Source organism: Coloeus monedula (assembly GCF_965178545.1).
Source record: "Coloeus monedula genome assembly, chromosome: 2".
Lineage (NCBI taxonomy): Eukaryota > Metazoa > Chordata > Aves > Passeriformes > Corvidae > Coloeus > Coloeus monedula.
The window spans coordinates 48,791,816-48,808,832 of NC_138782.1; the positions used below are offsets into that span (position 1 = coordinate 48,791,816).

At 36.2% G+C, this 17,017-nt stretch overlaps 1 protein-coding gene across 1 annotated transcript in view; it reads left to right on the plus strand.

Annotated features, from left to right (window-relative positions):
• RYR2 (ryanodine receptor 2) overlaps positions 1-17,017 on the plus strand; it is a gene marked incomplete at both ends in the record, with an annotated part of 390,473 nt that overhangs the window by 94,631 nt on the left and 278,825 nt on the right. The window contains one exon of the mRNA XM_082276741.1: positions 6,462-6,581. Within this exon, the coding sequence (XP_082132867.1) occupies positions 6,462-6,581 (120 nt within the window). The remainder of the gene's footprint in view (positions 1-6,461; positions 6,582-17,017) is intronic.

Genomic DNA, 17,017 nt, shown 5'->3' on the forward strand with positions numbered 1-17,017 from the left:
CAGGATAAAAAGAAAATAAAACATGATGAATATTTAAAAAACCCCAACCAAACAAACCGCCAAGTATCAGGTTTCCAGGAAAATGCCACAGCAAATACTCCACCCTCTAAATCCCAGATAAGTCCATGTTGAAGAGGTACTAACAGCTATTGCACTGTCAATGTGCCCACCTGTGGGAATTGCCAGAGAGTTGTAGTTCTTTAATAGAATTAACATTGAGAAGGTTAAGGATTAGTCAGAACTGACTTTACACGGGACGTAACAATTTTAAGGGTTTAATAGGACACAGTAACGCTGTCTATTACAAGGAAATATATGTGAGCATATATGTGTGAACAACATGACAAGAACATATCTACATATACATACATATATATGCCTATGTACCTTTGTGTTTTTGTACAGTCGTAACTTGAAACTGGTGTTTTTGGAAAAATACACATAGTCAAAATATTCATGTTGGAATATAAGATGCCCACATCTTGACATGAGAAACTAACCTTTCTTCTTGACTGGATGGTATCTATTTCATGTAATCTTAGGAGATTTGAGTGTATTTCATAGACAAGTCAAATAATTGCTGCAAGTGAAAGTGTGTGCTATTAAGGAGCTTGAGAACTTGCTGTTTTAATATTATACCTTGAGAGCAAACCCATGCTCTTCCTTCATTAATCTGGGCTTCCAGAATGCAGTTCTAAGGATGCAGTTTGCCAATTTATGGCTATTACTGGCGATATTTTGATTTTAGGAGTAATTTTTAGCTGTAAAAAAATGCTACAGTGCTCTTAAAGGTGAGCAGTGGTTTTGTTTAGTCACTGGATCCTCTGCTAAATCATTCAGTTATTTATTTAGTTTCCGTGATTATAAAGCTTTCAGGACAAGTATTACGTAGCTCTTAATGAATAGATTTTATTAAAAATTTGCTGTGTTCCAATTTTTAATCAATAACTGTCCTTGCTTTTCAAAACTGGATGTTTAAAAAATAAGTAGGGCTTCGTGACATAGATAAATTCAGGTAGATGTTTTCAGAATGCTTCTTGAAAAATCAGAATTTATAGAGTAGTGTGCTTATCAAAAGCTCGTGCTGTTTGAGTCAGAGCAGATATCTGACATGACATAAAACAGAATATCTTCGTGCTGGGAGATACAGTATCTTTAAAACTGTGAACTGGTATACTGGCTGAAACACAAGGATTTATCAGGATTAATGGGTTACTCCCAGATGGTTTTTGCTCATCATCTTAAAGTACTGTATATGGCTGGTTGTGGAAGCTTTAGCTGTGCGGTGCCTTCCGCAAGTTCATTCCATAGCATCATTGAATGCTAGGGGGTTGGAAGGGACCTCAGAAAGAGTTCCAACCCCCTCACCCTGGGCAGGGACACTTTCCACCAGACACTGCCAGGGTTGGGGCCTGTTCCAATGTCTCATCACCCTGACAGTAAAATATTTGATACCCTAATATCTAACCTAAATTTCTCCTCTTTAGTTTGTACCCTTTACTCTCTGCCCCATCACTACAGTTCCTGACAGAGTCCCTCTTTGGCTTCCCTGGCTTCCTTCAGATACTGGAAGGTTGCTGTGAGGTCTCCACACAACCTTATCTTCTCCAGGCTGAACAGCCCCAACTTTCAAATCCTGTTTTCATAGAGAGGGTGCTTCAGTCCTCAAACCTGGGGAGGAGAATAGCTTTTTGACTCAGGTTATCAGTCAGCTGAGCAATGTGAGCACCATTTCTGTCATCCTGTAGGCATGCTCTGTTATTGTAGCTAGGTAGTATCATCTTTGCTCCTTACATCCACATTTTTTGGATGGAGATTACTGCGCTTCCAAATTCCTTAGTGTTATGAAGGAACTCAGATTGTGAACTGAAAGATGAACGAGAATGGAAAGAAGGATCATCCATTACAATATCTAAACTAAATGGACAGCTTCCCAAGTTAGATTCACACTTAGTTGCAGTAAATATGATACACCTGAGACTGTGCTCCGCTGTTGTTAAGGTGACTGACATTTCCTTGTACATTTGATAATAGGCTGCAGCACCACTGTGTGCACAGAATTTGTGTGGTTATTAGCACCTCCTTTCCCTTGCTCTCTAGATACCTCTCTCTGTGTATCCACACGCAGGAAAAATAGAAGATGAAGCAGTGTCTTTGGACTTACTAGTGAAAGCTGCTATGGTGATAGGGAATTGGGATGGAAATAGTAAAATTTTCCAACTTCCATGGAGGAAACAGGCAGATGTTTACCAAAGTGACGATTAATCAGCAAAACAAGAGTAGCAGATGTATCTGGCAGTGGAAATTACTGCAAGGATTTTGGGTTTGTGCTATTGTTTTTTCTTCCAAGACTATAAGAAATTTTGTATAATCTTTATCTGTTGTAGTTGCTTTGAATATGAACTTTAAATCAAATACTGTTGTTAGTTACTGCAGAATAGAGATACTGGTTTTTATTCACATTTTAATGAGATCAAGTATATACTAAACTTGTTTAATTGAAAATGATTGAGACACACTATTACAGGCTGTAATAGATCTTTTACAACTGTGTTGTAAAAGACTAGGTTTTCTTCCTTTTTCTACGCACATCATCTTGTCAATGCAGCTATGCACAGACATGCACAGACATGTCTTAAAACACTGTTTGTCCAAGACGTTATATTCCATGTGGATAAAAAGTTTATACAAGTGATTACATTTTAGCATTAAACACCTGAGCTTGGTTTCTTGAACTGTCAATTTTTTATGTGTGTGTGTATTTTACTGTGATATTAAATAACTCAACATTTGGAGATATGTTTAAAAGGCACTAATATTCTTGTCAGGAACTTTTTATTGCCTCTACCCCCCTAAACTTTCAGTCATGTATGAGGAGAGTTGATGTATTTGCTTAACTTTTGAAGGCTACAATTACAGCCCTTTGAACTATAAATTACTTTGATCAGTTCTAATCTGACAGGAAAAATTATGATGATCTAATATCAGAAGATAATAGGAAGGAATGAAGCAGTTTGAGACAACTCATAATTCAAGATGTAAGAATATCTGGAAGGTATTTTTCTTTAATAGACATTTAGTATGATGCATATTGCAGTGTTCTTCATACAAGCGCAAAGCGACCTTCAGTGAAGGTCCTTCGGTAGTGTGACTTCAGATAAGGAAATTATGCATTTTTAGCCCTCTTGATATTGGAACTGCTTATCATTTGCTGATTTGAAAACAAGTTTAGAAAAACACTGCCGAGATGCTTACCCACATACCAGTCTGCTTTAAAGAAATTTAATGGAATAGTGTATCTTAATATAATTCTGCCACGCTATCAAGTTGAATATCTATAGGACTCTTCTGAACACATAGTCAGTAAATTTTGGAAGACCAAATCTAGGGTGAAGCCTATATTAGAAAATTCTCTAATGATGTGCACAGAAATGCAAAATAACTTAGAACTCTGTGTGTGTGTGACATGTCATTATCCATAATTACCTTTCACTTGATCTGACAATGGCATCACATCTTTCTTAACCTTTTGTGCCAATTGTTTCAACACCACCTGCCTAGAACAAAAAGTTCCACAACACTGTGACTCTGTGGCCTGAATTAAGAGAACATTTATTGTGATCATCTCCACAGAAAACAAAGAAAATATAACAGAGTTGAAATTTGGTTTGTTTTAATGAACATGTCCTGTCAACCCAGAAACAAACTTTGGAAAACGTCATGGGAGGGTGTAAACATTTATTAATAAAATGTATTTTTTTATTTGCCAATTATGTTAACAAAATACTTCATGTATGCTGTACACTGCACAGAGAAAGAAGGGGAAAATGTTTGCAAAAATAATTGAGTGAGTTTGTGTGTCAGGAAATTTAGCAGTTATATTCCTGTTCTTATTCCTCCATCAGTCAGCATCTGCATTATCCATGTGTGCTTGGTAATTGAGCTTAATTGGTTTGCAGAGAAGGGTGATACATTAGATCATTAACTAATATTAAGTACGTCAGGGAGTTGCCCCAAACCAACTTACATTTTTGCTGCTGTCAGCATAGAATAGTTTTTGTAGATGGGCTATTTAGAACACTTTCCAAATGTTCTCTAAAAACCTAGCATACAATAGTTGAAAATGGGGCAGTATAAAACAAAATTGGTGGTTCATTTCAGGAGAAAGTAGCTTTACTATGTTGTCTGCTTCTGGCTGTGGAGGTACAATGTTAGAATATTCTCTAGCGACCCTCTTTGGAAACAACTCTAGCACATTGGTGGCAGGCTTACTGAAATTTCCATTCTGGTGGTGCGATTACTTCAGGAGGAAGGGCTAGGAAGAGAAAGGAGGGAGAATGTATTTATATAGCTTCAATCTAACATGACTATTTTTAACCTGAAAAGAAACTTTTATTTGAATCAACTGTAATTATTAATAGGAAATTGTAATTTAGTGCTTTAAAAAATAAACACAACCCACCACTTTCTCTCCCTCCCAAGTGCTCTGGGTTTTAATATATGATGTTACTTTTACAAAGAGTACACAGAAAAGCTGTTAGATCTGTATGTGTGGTCTTTTAGGTCCTTGATATTGGCCTTCAGGGATTTTTCTTTGTTAGCTTCGATTTTACATTGTGAACTTCACCGGTAACATATGCATGTATTGCGTTTCCTGAATTTAATGCCTGACTGGAAGCAGTTATTACTTTTCACTTCTACAGCATGGGCACTGTTGCGGGTATACAAGGAGAATTGGTTTACCTACGCTTACCTTTGCTAGATGAGGACAATTACAAAAGGGTAGCAGGAATTAATTTTTTCGAGTGTCCAGTTAAACTCTATATAAGCTCCTGTACTTTTCAGATTGAGATACACTTTAATTTAGTCTAGTTTAATTATTTGAGTGAAGTAAATGGAACCAAATTAATGACTAGCTTAATTCAGGATAGATGTTTACAGGTGGCTTCAAATTATTCAGTTCAATTTAAATTCAGGTGTTTATTTAATTTGAGATTTTCTGAATGTCCCTACATAGCAAGCTGCCTATAAGAACAACTCTTTCTTGGTAAATACTGCTGCTTTAATGCATGCATTTTTTTAGTCTCAGCCTGTTCTGCTTCCAGTTGCATGCTTTGTTCTATAGTTTTATTGTTGTAGTTATTGAATTTTATTTATGGTGTTAAATATGGCCTCTTCATAATCATTCATTTGAAATTTATTATTGGAAACTCATAAATGAATTGGCAGAATGCACAGGGAGATGCTATTTTTTCTCTTCTTAAACAATCTTTGCTAGAAAATAGACTCATTGCAACAAAATATTCTTTTACTTGAACCAAATTTCTGCAGAGATTCTCCAGCTGATGGTTTTGTTACTTAGAAGTACTGGGATTTAAATAAGGGTCTGCCTCTCTTTTTTGAGCCTTGTTGATAAGATCTTTGACTATTCCTACAGGGAATTAGTCCTGTAAAATTTTAGTTATTACATATTACAGACTAAGGAACACACAGTTTGCTTTGCTGTGTGCAAGATATCGTTGGTTCCTCCTGGACCGTCCTTTCTCCACTATTCTGGGCAGAGCTGTGGGACAGCTGTCCCAATAACTCATTTTCCCTTTTAATTCTGAGTATTTCCTGTATCTCTTTATATGCCTGCACATTAGGATAAGCACAGAGCACTTAATTGGAAAGCTCATAAAAGTCTATTTAACTCTGTATAAGATATGGTGGTAGTACTTTCTCTGATAAGCTTCAGCACTCTCCTTAGCTATCATACTTCTATTACCTTCTATCACAACGTCTTCACCAGTCACAAAAGTCACAGCAAGTCACCACACCTCCTTCTGTTAGGAAACTGTGGGTAGTTCTCTCCACAGCTTTACAAGGAGCAGCAGTGAGTAGACACTAGCTTTTTGGAAGAAAAATCCTTTATTTACACAAGATTATACAAAGATTACTTTTCAACTTACTGCAAAAAACTTAAGTTATGAACTATGTATACAAAATGACTCTGAAGATAGGAAAATTTGTTTTGTTTGCTTACTTAGTTCTTTACAACCTTCTAAGCAAGTTGCACTAACTAGAATATGTGCAATATATACACAAGCAAGTTAATTCAAATGTATATGGTACCCATCAATTAATTGATTTTTAAGCTTTTCTACTCCTTTGCATTGTATGACTGACCTATGAAAGAAATACTAATTCCTGTGTACTTTGGGTGTAGTTAAAATAAAACTTGTCCTCTTTATTACAAGGACAGGCAAACAGGGAAAGCACATATGCAGTTTTTGAATTATTTTAATTGATTTGCCCACATTTACAACTCAATAAAAAATATGCTGAGCTTTGATTCCACTTGTGTTCAGGGACAACAGTTCGTGCATTTAACAATGATTTTCTAAAAGCTTCCACAGGTCTTGTTGGGTCAGAAGCATAACCCTAGTTCTCTTTTTGCTTTTTTTTTTTTTTTTTGGTAGGATGATGAAGTGGTTCTGCAGTGCACAGCAACCGTTCACAAGGAGCAACAGAAATTGTGTCTTGCTGCAGAAGGATTTGGCAACAGGCTTTGCTTTTTGGAGTCCACATCAAATTCTAAGGTACCACTGAGTCTTTTGTCATTTCATGCCACAAGGCAAGGATAGTTGTAGCATTGCTTGCTTTGATGTAATATACACAAACCTGTCAAGGAGAATGGACAAATCAAATCTATCAATAATACAACGAATATTTAATCCCCATTCAAAGTTTAATTCGAACCTTGTCCTTTGGCTGGACTCTAATGTGGTGTTTTCTGTTTTGGGCTTACTTTAAAACTAGTTAGCTGCAGAAGTCCATCCCAAATAATATGCTTGTTATTTGGCTTGTCTGACCTCAGTTGTAGTAAGCCACAGTGCAACTTTTGTGCACTGCAACTCAAAGACAAGTTGATTGCTCTGATCCTAACTCCACGGAAAAGAGAGTAATTATTCTATTTGCGGTAAGTTTTTATTCTGTAGCATTTATATTGAAATGATTATTACTCTGGGACCTGATTCCCTATCTGAGCATAGTGCAAGTATCAAAATTACCTCATCTAACACATTTTATCTAAGCCTCCTCTAACTCTGCTATATACGCAGTAGATAGTTTGAAAAAATAACTTTGCTGTTTATTGCAAAGAAGATATTTTGTTTCACAATCACATATGCTCAAATAAATGTTTTGAAGACAAAAATGGGCCCCCCGAGGGTAGAACTTGTTTTGTGGGCAAAGTAATGGATATACTTGGACATTTTATTCATAGAAAGGGAGGAAAATTGCTTAACATATTTGTTTTTCCTTCAGTTAAAATATAAATATTTGATAAGAAAATATAATAAAGGTAAAGCATCTGGAAAGACATCTAGAAAGATTTAGAACAAAAAATGATGGTTATCTTGCCAGCTTTCATAACATCACTTTGATTTTCTCTGATACTTCACAGAGTAATGCTTCATTTTCTGTCTCATCATTTTGAATGTATTATTCATAATAATAAATTTTTCACTAGGATATTAATGATTCATTATAATAGCAGTGATCTTGATGAAGTAATTCATGCTGCTCTGTTTTAAATAAATCTTTTTAACAATAAAAATGTGCTAGAAGTGGTTGCAGTGCTAGTTGCCTGTGAGGCCTGAAAGATCTATTTAATGAATTTGTTATCATTCAGTAAGTTTGGATATTAAATCTACAGTCTCTCTGTCCCCATCTAAAACTCCTGAATATTCTTGTCTTTAAGGAATGCAGTGTAGATTTCATATCAGTTTTCTATGCTTGTTTGCTGATGCTGCTTTTTCTCCTTGTTTTATGAAACAATCTATATTCTGTTCATTCTTCATGATCTTGGGGGTAAAAAAAGCAAACCCTGCTGCTCATCTGTGATTTAATTTTTAAGGGCTGACAGTTGCTAGGATAAGCTCATCTGAAGTCATTTGTAGATATAAATACTGAGGGAGCCATAAAATTAAATCCTTAAAGCAAAGTTGACTGTAAATAAAAGCAAATAAATATGTTTTCCTTCCTCATGTCTGCGTCCATAGAAAGTTACTATTGAATTATATAAGGAGGAACACAGGAAATACTCAAAGAGGTATGTGATAATTTGAAAATAGTTCCAACAGAGTTCTTGAGCCTGTTAAAAAAATTCTGTGCAAGTCTTAGAGTCTGTTTTCCAGTTAGAGTGGGATTGTGATGCACCGTAATGCAAACAGTAGTGTGGCATTTGATTTACAGGCAGGGACCAAGGATGAGATGCAAATCCAAGCAACAGTAGTAGGCCAAACACAAGTAATAGACTTCAGCTATCATCCTGGACTTGCATTCTTGAGAATGCTTGTTACTGTCCTGCGCTTTTCTCCAATATTTTTCAGGATGGGGTGTAGCTGACGTTTTATTAGCACAAGTTCTTCGTGTGCACTTTCCTGCCCCAGGATCACTAAATAATTCACGCTACTACAGTAACAGTCAAATTGAAGATATATCTTGATAGAATAATTTGGTAACTTCTGGCTATTAATATTTATCTCTGTGCAGCAATAACACTGGGAGCTAAGGCAAAAGATGCATGTATAGGCAAAGTAAAACAAGGAGTTCATTCACCTCTTCCCATGAGCAGGCAAGTGTTCATCCTGAGGAAAGTAAGGCTTCATCATGCATCATGGTGGTTTGCGAAGACAAATGTGGTCATTCTGAACGCCCCCTGCATCCTTTTTCATCCCCCCCGCTCAATATGCTGAGCATGAGGTCATAGGGTCTGGAATATCTCTTGGATCTGTTGGAGTCAGCTGTCCTGGCTGTGACCCCTCACAACTCCTTGTGCACCTCCAGCCTGCTCCCTGGTGGAGTGGGTTGAGGAGCAGAAAAGGTCTTGACTTAGTTCAACGCTGCAAATTGCTCAAATTGACCCCATATATTGAAGAGCAAAATAACAGATAAGCAAGAAATGAGGTCTAAATTATGTGTAATTTTATTAATAGGAGACAGTCCTGAATATAAAACATACAGGCTTGCCCAAGATAAATGCATGACTACCTCATCTATAGAGGTGTAGCAGCTCAAGTGAAAAATATTTGTATTTCAATTTCTACCAATTTCAAAGCAGATCTGTCTCAAAACAGATCTTGTTCTAGGAATAGGTTGCAAGTTTCAAGTGTATAACAATATGACATTTATAAATCATCAAACATTTTTAACATTGAAAAAGTTGCAGCAGCAAGAATAACAAAACCCAAAGACGACTGGTGACTATATTTAAAATATTTAGTTTCTTTATCTCATGCAATTATTTTTTCAGCAAGTTTTGTCAAATCTATAGCATGAATATTTATTTCATAAGTAAGAAGAAGAAAATAAGGGATGGATACCAGAAAAGAAAGGCAAAAGCCCCATTGTCATGGTTTAACCCCAGCCAGCAGCCAAGCCCCACACAGCTGCTCACTCACTCCTCCACCAGTGGGATCAAGGAGACAATTAGAAGGGTAAAAGTGAAAAAACTTGTGGGTTAAGATAAAGATGGTTTAAAAGGAAAAGCAAAACTTGTGCACACAAGCAAAACAAAAAAAGGAATTAATTCACTGATTCTCATAAGCAGGCAGGTGTTCAGCCACTTCCAGGAGAACAGGGCCCCATCACACGTAATGGTTACTTGGGAGGACAAACACCATCACTCCAAATGTGCCTCCCCTTCTTCCTCCTTCCTCCCACTTTATATACTGAGCATGATGTCATATGGTCTGGAATATCCCTTTGGCCAGTTTGGGTCACCTGGCCTGGCTGTGTCTCCTCCCAGCCTCCCATGCACCCCCAACTCCCTTGCCAGCGTGGCCATACCAAAAGCAGAAAACGCCTCGGCTCTGTGCAAGCCCTGCTCTGCAATAACAAAACCAGCTCTGTATTATCAACCCTGTGTTCAGCACAAATCCAAAACACAGCCCCATACTCATCACTGGTAAGAAAACTGACTCCACCCCAGCCAAAACCCTCAGATCTGTAAACTTCCTTTTTGACAATTGTCTATGGGTAATTTTGTTTCATCATTGCTTGCTGTGCTTTCAAATTCCTTCCTTGTCTGGAAGACCATCCCTCTTATTAAAAAAAAAATTAGGATTGGTTAACTTATCTCAAGATTAGTGAGAGCCATTTCTTTACATTTGAATATTAGTTGTTGCTTTTTATATATAAACAGATTGGAAATATGAGGAAGTCCATTCATTAAAAGATTATGTTGTCTGCTAGTGAAGTAATATTTATTTAGACTTAAATAATCCATGGATTGCTGAAAAGCAAGCAAGCTAGAGCTGTGTTTTTACAGCTTCTGAAAACTGTTCCTATCCATAGTGCAGAATGAAAAATACTCAGGTCTTGGTCAGTAACAAATGTGGTGTTGATCCCGTGTAAACCACTGCACAGCAGAACACTGAAAGCTGAGTTACGCTTTTCTAAATGGCATAAGGGTTTGGGTTTTCTTCCTGTTTTTATGGTGGTAAACTCATATTAATTTCATTATGCCCCGAGGTATGGACCTACTTTACATCATTAAAAAGCACTGATAAAAACTATGCGTGGGGTTCTTTTCCCCTCTTGAAGTCTCTGTAATTTGGACTTGAGAGAGGGGAGGATAACATAGTGAGGGTTTTTGAAGGTCTGAAAAGGCCTCCCAAGTTGGTTTTTGGTTTTTTTTTTCCTTCACCTTCTTGAAGAAGGCAGTGCAGTGTGTGATCCTATGGTTTGATCTTTTTACCTAGAATAAGTTACAGTGCTGAGAGTAGAGTCCAGAAACTGATAATAATGTTATTTGTAAAATAAAGAGGCATTTCACATGGAAGTAAGACCTTGATAACTTATTTTCCATTTTGCTTTTGAAGAGTCACTTCTGTGTCAGAGGAGAAAGGTTGTTCAGGTTTGGTGCTGGACAGGTGTAGGCCAGTCAGTCGGGAATGCTGACTCCATTATCCTGAGGATGTCAGTGATGCTCTGTGCTTTGTTGGTCCCTAGATGCTACTGCTGTGTAAGGGGCTAGAAAATAAAGCCTGATGGCAAGACTGACATACTGTTCCTTGTGCTGACAAATACAAATTCTTAGATTTTTATCTTTGCCCTTTTTTGGTCAGATGAATTGGCAGGAGCTGGACAGGTGGCTATGCTTAAAGGGAAGAGGAGAATGGGGGGAGGGACTGGAGAAGGTCATACCTGGCACAGACAAGGCTACATGAAAGTATGATTCTGTAGTATTTATGCAAGCTGTTTCCATGCCAGCAGTCAAATTATGTATGGATGTGTCTGGAAAAGGGTGTCATCCTGAAGGGTGGGACATTGGCCTGAACTCCTGTACCTTGATTGCCTCTGGGAGAAAAACTCTTTTCTCTGTTCGTCTTCTGGAGCGTAAGTTCTGAAGGCAGGGGTTGCCTTCCTTTTTTGTCTTTTACAGCAAACATATTCTCAGTGGACAAGGCAAATAATCTGTCTCAGAGAGACTGAGTCTGAAACTCTTTCTGAAAACTGAGAGACAGTATCTGCATTGTGCACAGTTTTTGATTGTGTAAATCCAAATAGATAAAAAAGCACGTGGTGTCCATTAACATCTGGATGCAAGTGCATGCTTTTTGAGCAGTTACTTACATAATGAAATAGTGAATTTTTAAAAAATTGATTCACTCTGACAAATCAGTTCAGTGTTGTTTCCTTCTGTTTACATTGGATCAGTCTGTGAATCTGCAATTTAGTAAGGTGGTTAGTTTGATTTTTTTTTTAATAATTGCTGTGGTTCATTTCTGTACGTGTGCCATCTAAACAAAAGTCAAAAAGTTTGTCAGGGCTTTGTAGCTGCACCTCCAAGCCCATTTGAATTGTTTTTGTGTCACGTTGCCAAAGTGAATATTCCCATATAATGGTAAAGATGGAACTTAATCTTATGTAATCTTATGTTCAGAGGACTCCATTTAGCAGACTTTGACTAAAACTGTTTATTTTAATAATTTAAATGAAGAGAATTCATGCATACTTACACATTACTTGGCGTACTTGACATACATAATTTAAATACAGGTAGGTGAAATCTTCATAGATGTAGATCAGATAGTATTTTGTTCAGTGAGTCATTCTTTCCCATTAAAATGCTCTGAAGGAGTAATGTAAATAAGAACAGTGTGTTTCACAACAGTGTATGTAGTTTTATGCAACATATGGTTTACAGAATTTTAAATAGTATCTTCATGGTTTATGTATATCCAATTCAGTTTTTACTTCTTGTAAATATTATATAAATTTTGAGCCTAAATGCAGATTGGTAGTTATATCCATCAGACCTGATTGTGATCCTTGCACTTAGTCCCAGAGACCAACATAAATATTTCTTAAGGTGGAAAGTGAATAATTTTAAATGAATGTGAAACATTTGGACTATGGAAAACACTGTGTCAGATCTCCATGGCTGTAAAGCAGCAACAGAAATATGGCTTTGTATCAGCTGAAAATTGTGGGTATTGTTACTAGGCATAACAATACAGTTTAGCATATTCATACTGTCACCTGTAACTCAGGTAGTTCTTAAAAAGGAAACAAAATGTGTGATACCAAGCAGGTCACCACAGACTAAATAGTGTATTAATAATAGATCCAATCTATGAAACCTTGCTATTTTAATTTTTCATCATATCTCCCATTGAAGCAGATATTTGGAATTTTAAATTCACACAAGAGTGGATTATTTCTGATCTTAAAGAAATATTTTTTATCAAATCTAGCTTTGCCAGAGATATACATTGAGTTTTAGCTTAATATGGCATTATTTGCTACCAAATAGGAATTGATAGCTCTTCCCATCTTCAAACTGTACATTCATGAATGGGAAAGTTTCTTTTTGGATTATGCTCACTTAGTATTTTTAAAAGTAAGACATGGTTATAGGCCAGTTCTCTGTTTTTGGGCCCTGAATGCTTAATACTGGTTATTTAGAACCTGTGGAGTTTTATTATAAGACTTTAAATGTATTGTGTACTTGGGATTTTCTTGTCAAAATGTATTTTAGAGATACGTAAGACTGTCATAGATAAAGCACCTGGGAAAAAAAACCTCCGAAGAAGAGTTCTGAGTTCTTAAATATGCTGGTAGAGTGCGTGACATGTAACCTGAACATGCAGTGACAAAAGCTGGAAGATAGGATCAAAGTAATTTTGTAGGCCAGTTTAGTTGATGATAATACTCCAAGTGATGGCATTGAATGACAGAGTAATACATATGATATCTATGCATGCATCATGTCTGCTATCAACTAAACAATCCAAGAGAAATTTCAAAATGCTCATTTTCTTTTTAATATTAATGATGCTTCACACTGTTAGTGACATTGGTTTCCATTCAAGAAACTTGACCCAAAGTGATATAATTTATGAAATTTAATTAACAAAATGTGAGTTGTAATTTCTCCAGTAAAATGTGTAGTTTGCAACTTTCTTCATTATCTAAATGTGTGTTAAAAACAAACAAACCCTAAATGTTCACAAAACCACATATGATGTGGCTGTTTCGGGTGTTTTTTCTCATTTGTTAGTGTAGGTTTTTTTTGGGTTTGTGTTTGCTTTTTTTTGTTTTTTTTTTTTTTAGAATAGATGTAGGAATTCCACTTACAGTCTAAAATAAGTGAAGAAAACCTGAAAAATCCCATTAAATCAGTTTTCCTTTATAACTATATATCCCAGTAACTGTTTATGCCTCTTATTATATAAAGATTAGAATGTAAAAAGAAGCAAATACACTGAAAACTCTTGTCTGAGATATGGCTATGACACAAACACTGTGACTAAATAAAGTCAGATATGTGGTGTACAGTCCTGTAATTGGTTTGGTAAGTTTCTAGAGGCTTCTAAAAACCTGCCAGTTTGCTGTGATTTATTTTCTGAATCCTAACATTTTTAGTACAGTTCCTAATAAAAAGGAAAGTTGTTATCATTGCTTGATGGGTTTATCTATTTGCATTTTGAACAGTCTGTTCAAAGCAGTGCCCTTATCCAAATGCACAGTTGATGGGTTTTGGTGGTTGGGTTTGTCTTTTTCCCCATTTTGTATAGAAGTCTTGTGATTCTTTAATAATCTTGGGACTGCATGTTAAGGACTGCAAACAGATTATTTGCCTTCGCCAAATGCACTAACTGGAATAAAATACAATAATAAAGTCCTTGAAAGATACATAAGTGATATGTAGAGGAAATCCAAGATATTTTAAGGTAGGAGCTCTTATTTGGGTACATTCATGTCTGATGCAAGTCACAACTGCTGGCTATTCAGTACAAGCACAACCCCAGCAGCTTCAGGCTGGCTGCCTTACCCTGGGAAACTGAACATCACAAGGTTACACAGTTGGCATGTTCTACGAAGTCCCCTAGAGCTCAGTGTTTTAAATATTTTCTCTGAAGGGTTTAGAGTGAAATGTACTTCATTAGTACATGCAGAGTAGTTACAAAGCAGTCATCTGAATTTTAATTAGACCGATATGTAGCTGCACATCTGAAAACCTGAAAAAACATTCATAAATCTGTGTTTCAAGCTAAGAACACATAAAAGTATAAATGCTTATTTTAAGCCTTTTAGATGAACGTTTGTCTAAAGCAGCAGTTTCAAATTAGCTTCATACCCCTTCTTAGCACTTGAAGTCATGGTATTACTACATTGTGCTCAGTATTTTTAAGAACTGTTGGGCTAAATCTGGCTCAGCAGACTCCTATGAATAATCCTAGCCCAATGGGCTCTCAGAAATTAAGGCAAAAAAAAGTGGCCTATTAATGAGTGAATCTGTGTTTGTTTGAGGTATCCAATATTGATCATATCTGAAACAAAATGGAAAAAGTATTGAGTATTTTTTTTTTTATATTTCTTAAGAGTTTTTGAAACTTAGACCTTTTGGGTCTTGATTTTCAAGATTTTAGGCTTTACTTCCTGGTTATTTCCCCATGAAAAAGGAGGAAGATTATTTGTGCTTTTGTAGCAACTGGGGGAATGCTGTAACTTGCTATGATAACAAGAATATTTTCAAGATTAAATTGAGGGTGTTAGTTTATAGTCTGGATTGGAAGAGGGAAGTTGGGCAAGTGGAAGTAGTTTGGAGCTTGAAGATTTATGCTTTGTGACCCTGTGTTTGAAATCCAAATGCAAGTTGTTTTAGTAATTTTCCTAGTGCTGACAGTTGGGTTACCATATACAAATACAAGAATAACTTTTTCTGGTTTCACAAACAAAAGAACAGTCACTTTATTTTGCATTAAAAAACCAGAGGCCAGATGGTAAAAGAAATTATTATGGTCTTAAAGAATATGCATAAATGCACAAGATCACATTTCAGGCTGTTTTTCCTGAGTGTTTAATTATTTTTGAATAATTGCTGGAAGTTTGCTGTTTATTTGAAAACCTGTAAATAAGACAGATGGTCATGAACCACACTGACACCTCTAGTCATTTTTCTTAAGGAACCAACATGTTCTTAATACCTGGAGGATGGGAAATATACTGTGGTTTCCCACACTATGACTAGTCCTTAAGATGTCCTACTTATCTGTCATTTTTTTGGCTTGGCCTTTTCCAATATCAAGAACAAGCCTAAAGGAGTTTTAAAGTTCTCTGTGCCCCAGTACAAGGATCTTGTGGAACAGCGATGGTGTGCAGTCGACCTCTGCGCTGCCTACAACCTGGTAGCTGGGGAGTTGCGTGAGCTGGAACTGGTTTAAGACATTGGCAAATTAAAATTAGAACCATCTAGAAAATGATATGTCCTTGTGCACAATAGGTGTGTGCAAAGGTCTGTAGTTATCTTATTATCTGATATATGAAAGTGAACTTTTGAAAAAGAAGATCTTGACTGTGTTAAAGGAGGAAACTCCAGGTTGGTCGATGATCTAAATGAATGTGATAGTCTCACATAGGGGTGACATCTGTGAACTTGTTATACTCCCTCCTTGTTGTACTCCCCCCTGAACATGTATTCAAGTGTAGCATGAAAAGAGTAGAAGTCCACAGATTGTTTATTTCCTTGAGACTGTCTTTACCATCTCTGAATTTTAAAGCCTCTTGCTTTATTGCCTCTTGCATAATTCACTTCCGAGGCAGGTGGGAAATGCATGTGGGTATTTCTGTCTAGACAGTACTTTGTAGAAGCTTTTTGTTCTGTGTTATTGAATGATAAACAAAGAATTATTTAAAGCAGTAGTTGGTTTTATCTTAATAGCTTAGTAGCAATATTTCAGCACCCTAGACCAAGGAAGAACAAAATTTGAATATTTAGAACAAATTACTACAGCAATTATTCTTTTTGATTTTGTAGTTAATAGGGGTGTATAGTAAAACAAGTGTTTATTTTTCACATCATGTAGTGGATGTTCAAATGTAGTGCCATGCCCAGGCAAGCAGGGGCTTTATATACTTAGACATTGATAGATAAGCTACAGTTTCTGAGTATACATGGTGAGATTTTTTTTCAAACAGATATTTATTCCTGAAAGTGTTATTGCACCTTTTATCAGCAGTGGAATCTTGTCAGTATAAGTCCTTAAATCCCTGGAGTTTTCTGGCAGGCAGTCCTTGCTTTTAGGGCTCTTCAAATTCTTCTCTCCCTGACCCAAATTATCTGCTTGAGTTTCTGTTGGACTACAAGAACTTCATTATTAAAGATAGATTTTTTTTTTTACTGAAAAACTATCAATATACCGTTCTAATTTATTTTCTTTACATTACAGAGGTTGATGTATATGTATTTTAAGGTAATGCATTTTTTTTAAATATAATTTTAAATTGTCTTGCCCAGCAGAGAACTGATGATGCATCTCCTTTCGCTCATTTAAGGGCAAGTCAAGGGTGACTCAGAGCATAAACTCCCAGTGCCTCATTCAGCAAGATTTGATTTTCTTACGTACACAGGTTGACCACTGATTTCAGCAACATACAATGGAAAATACAATAGTTGAAAACTTGAAACAAAATCCTTTAAAGTTAAAATTTAATGTCTGTTATGTTTTTAAGTTGACAGTTT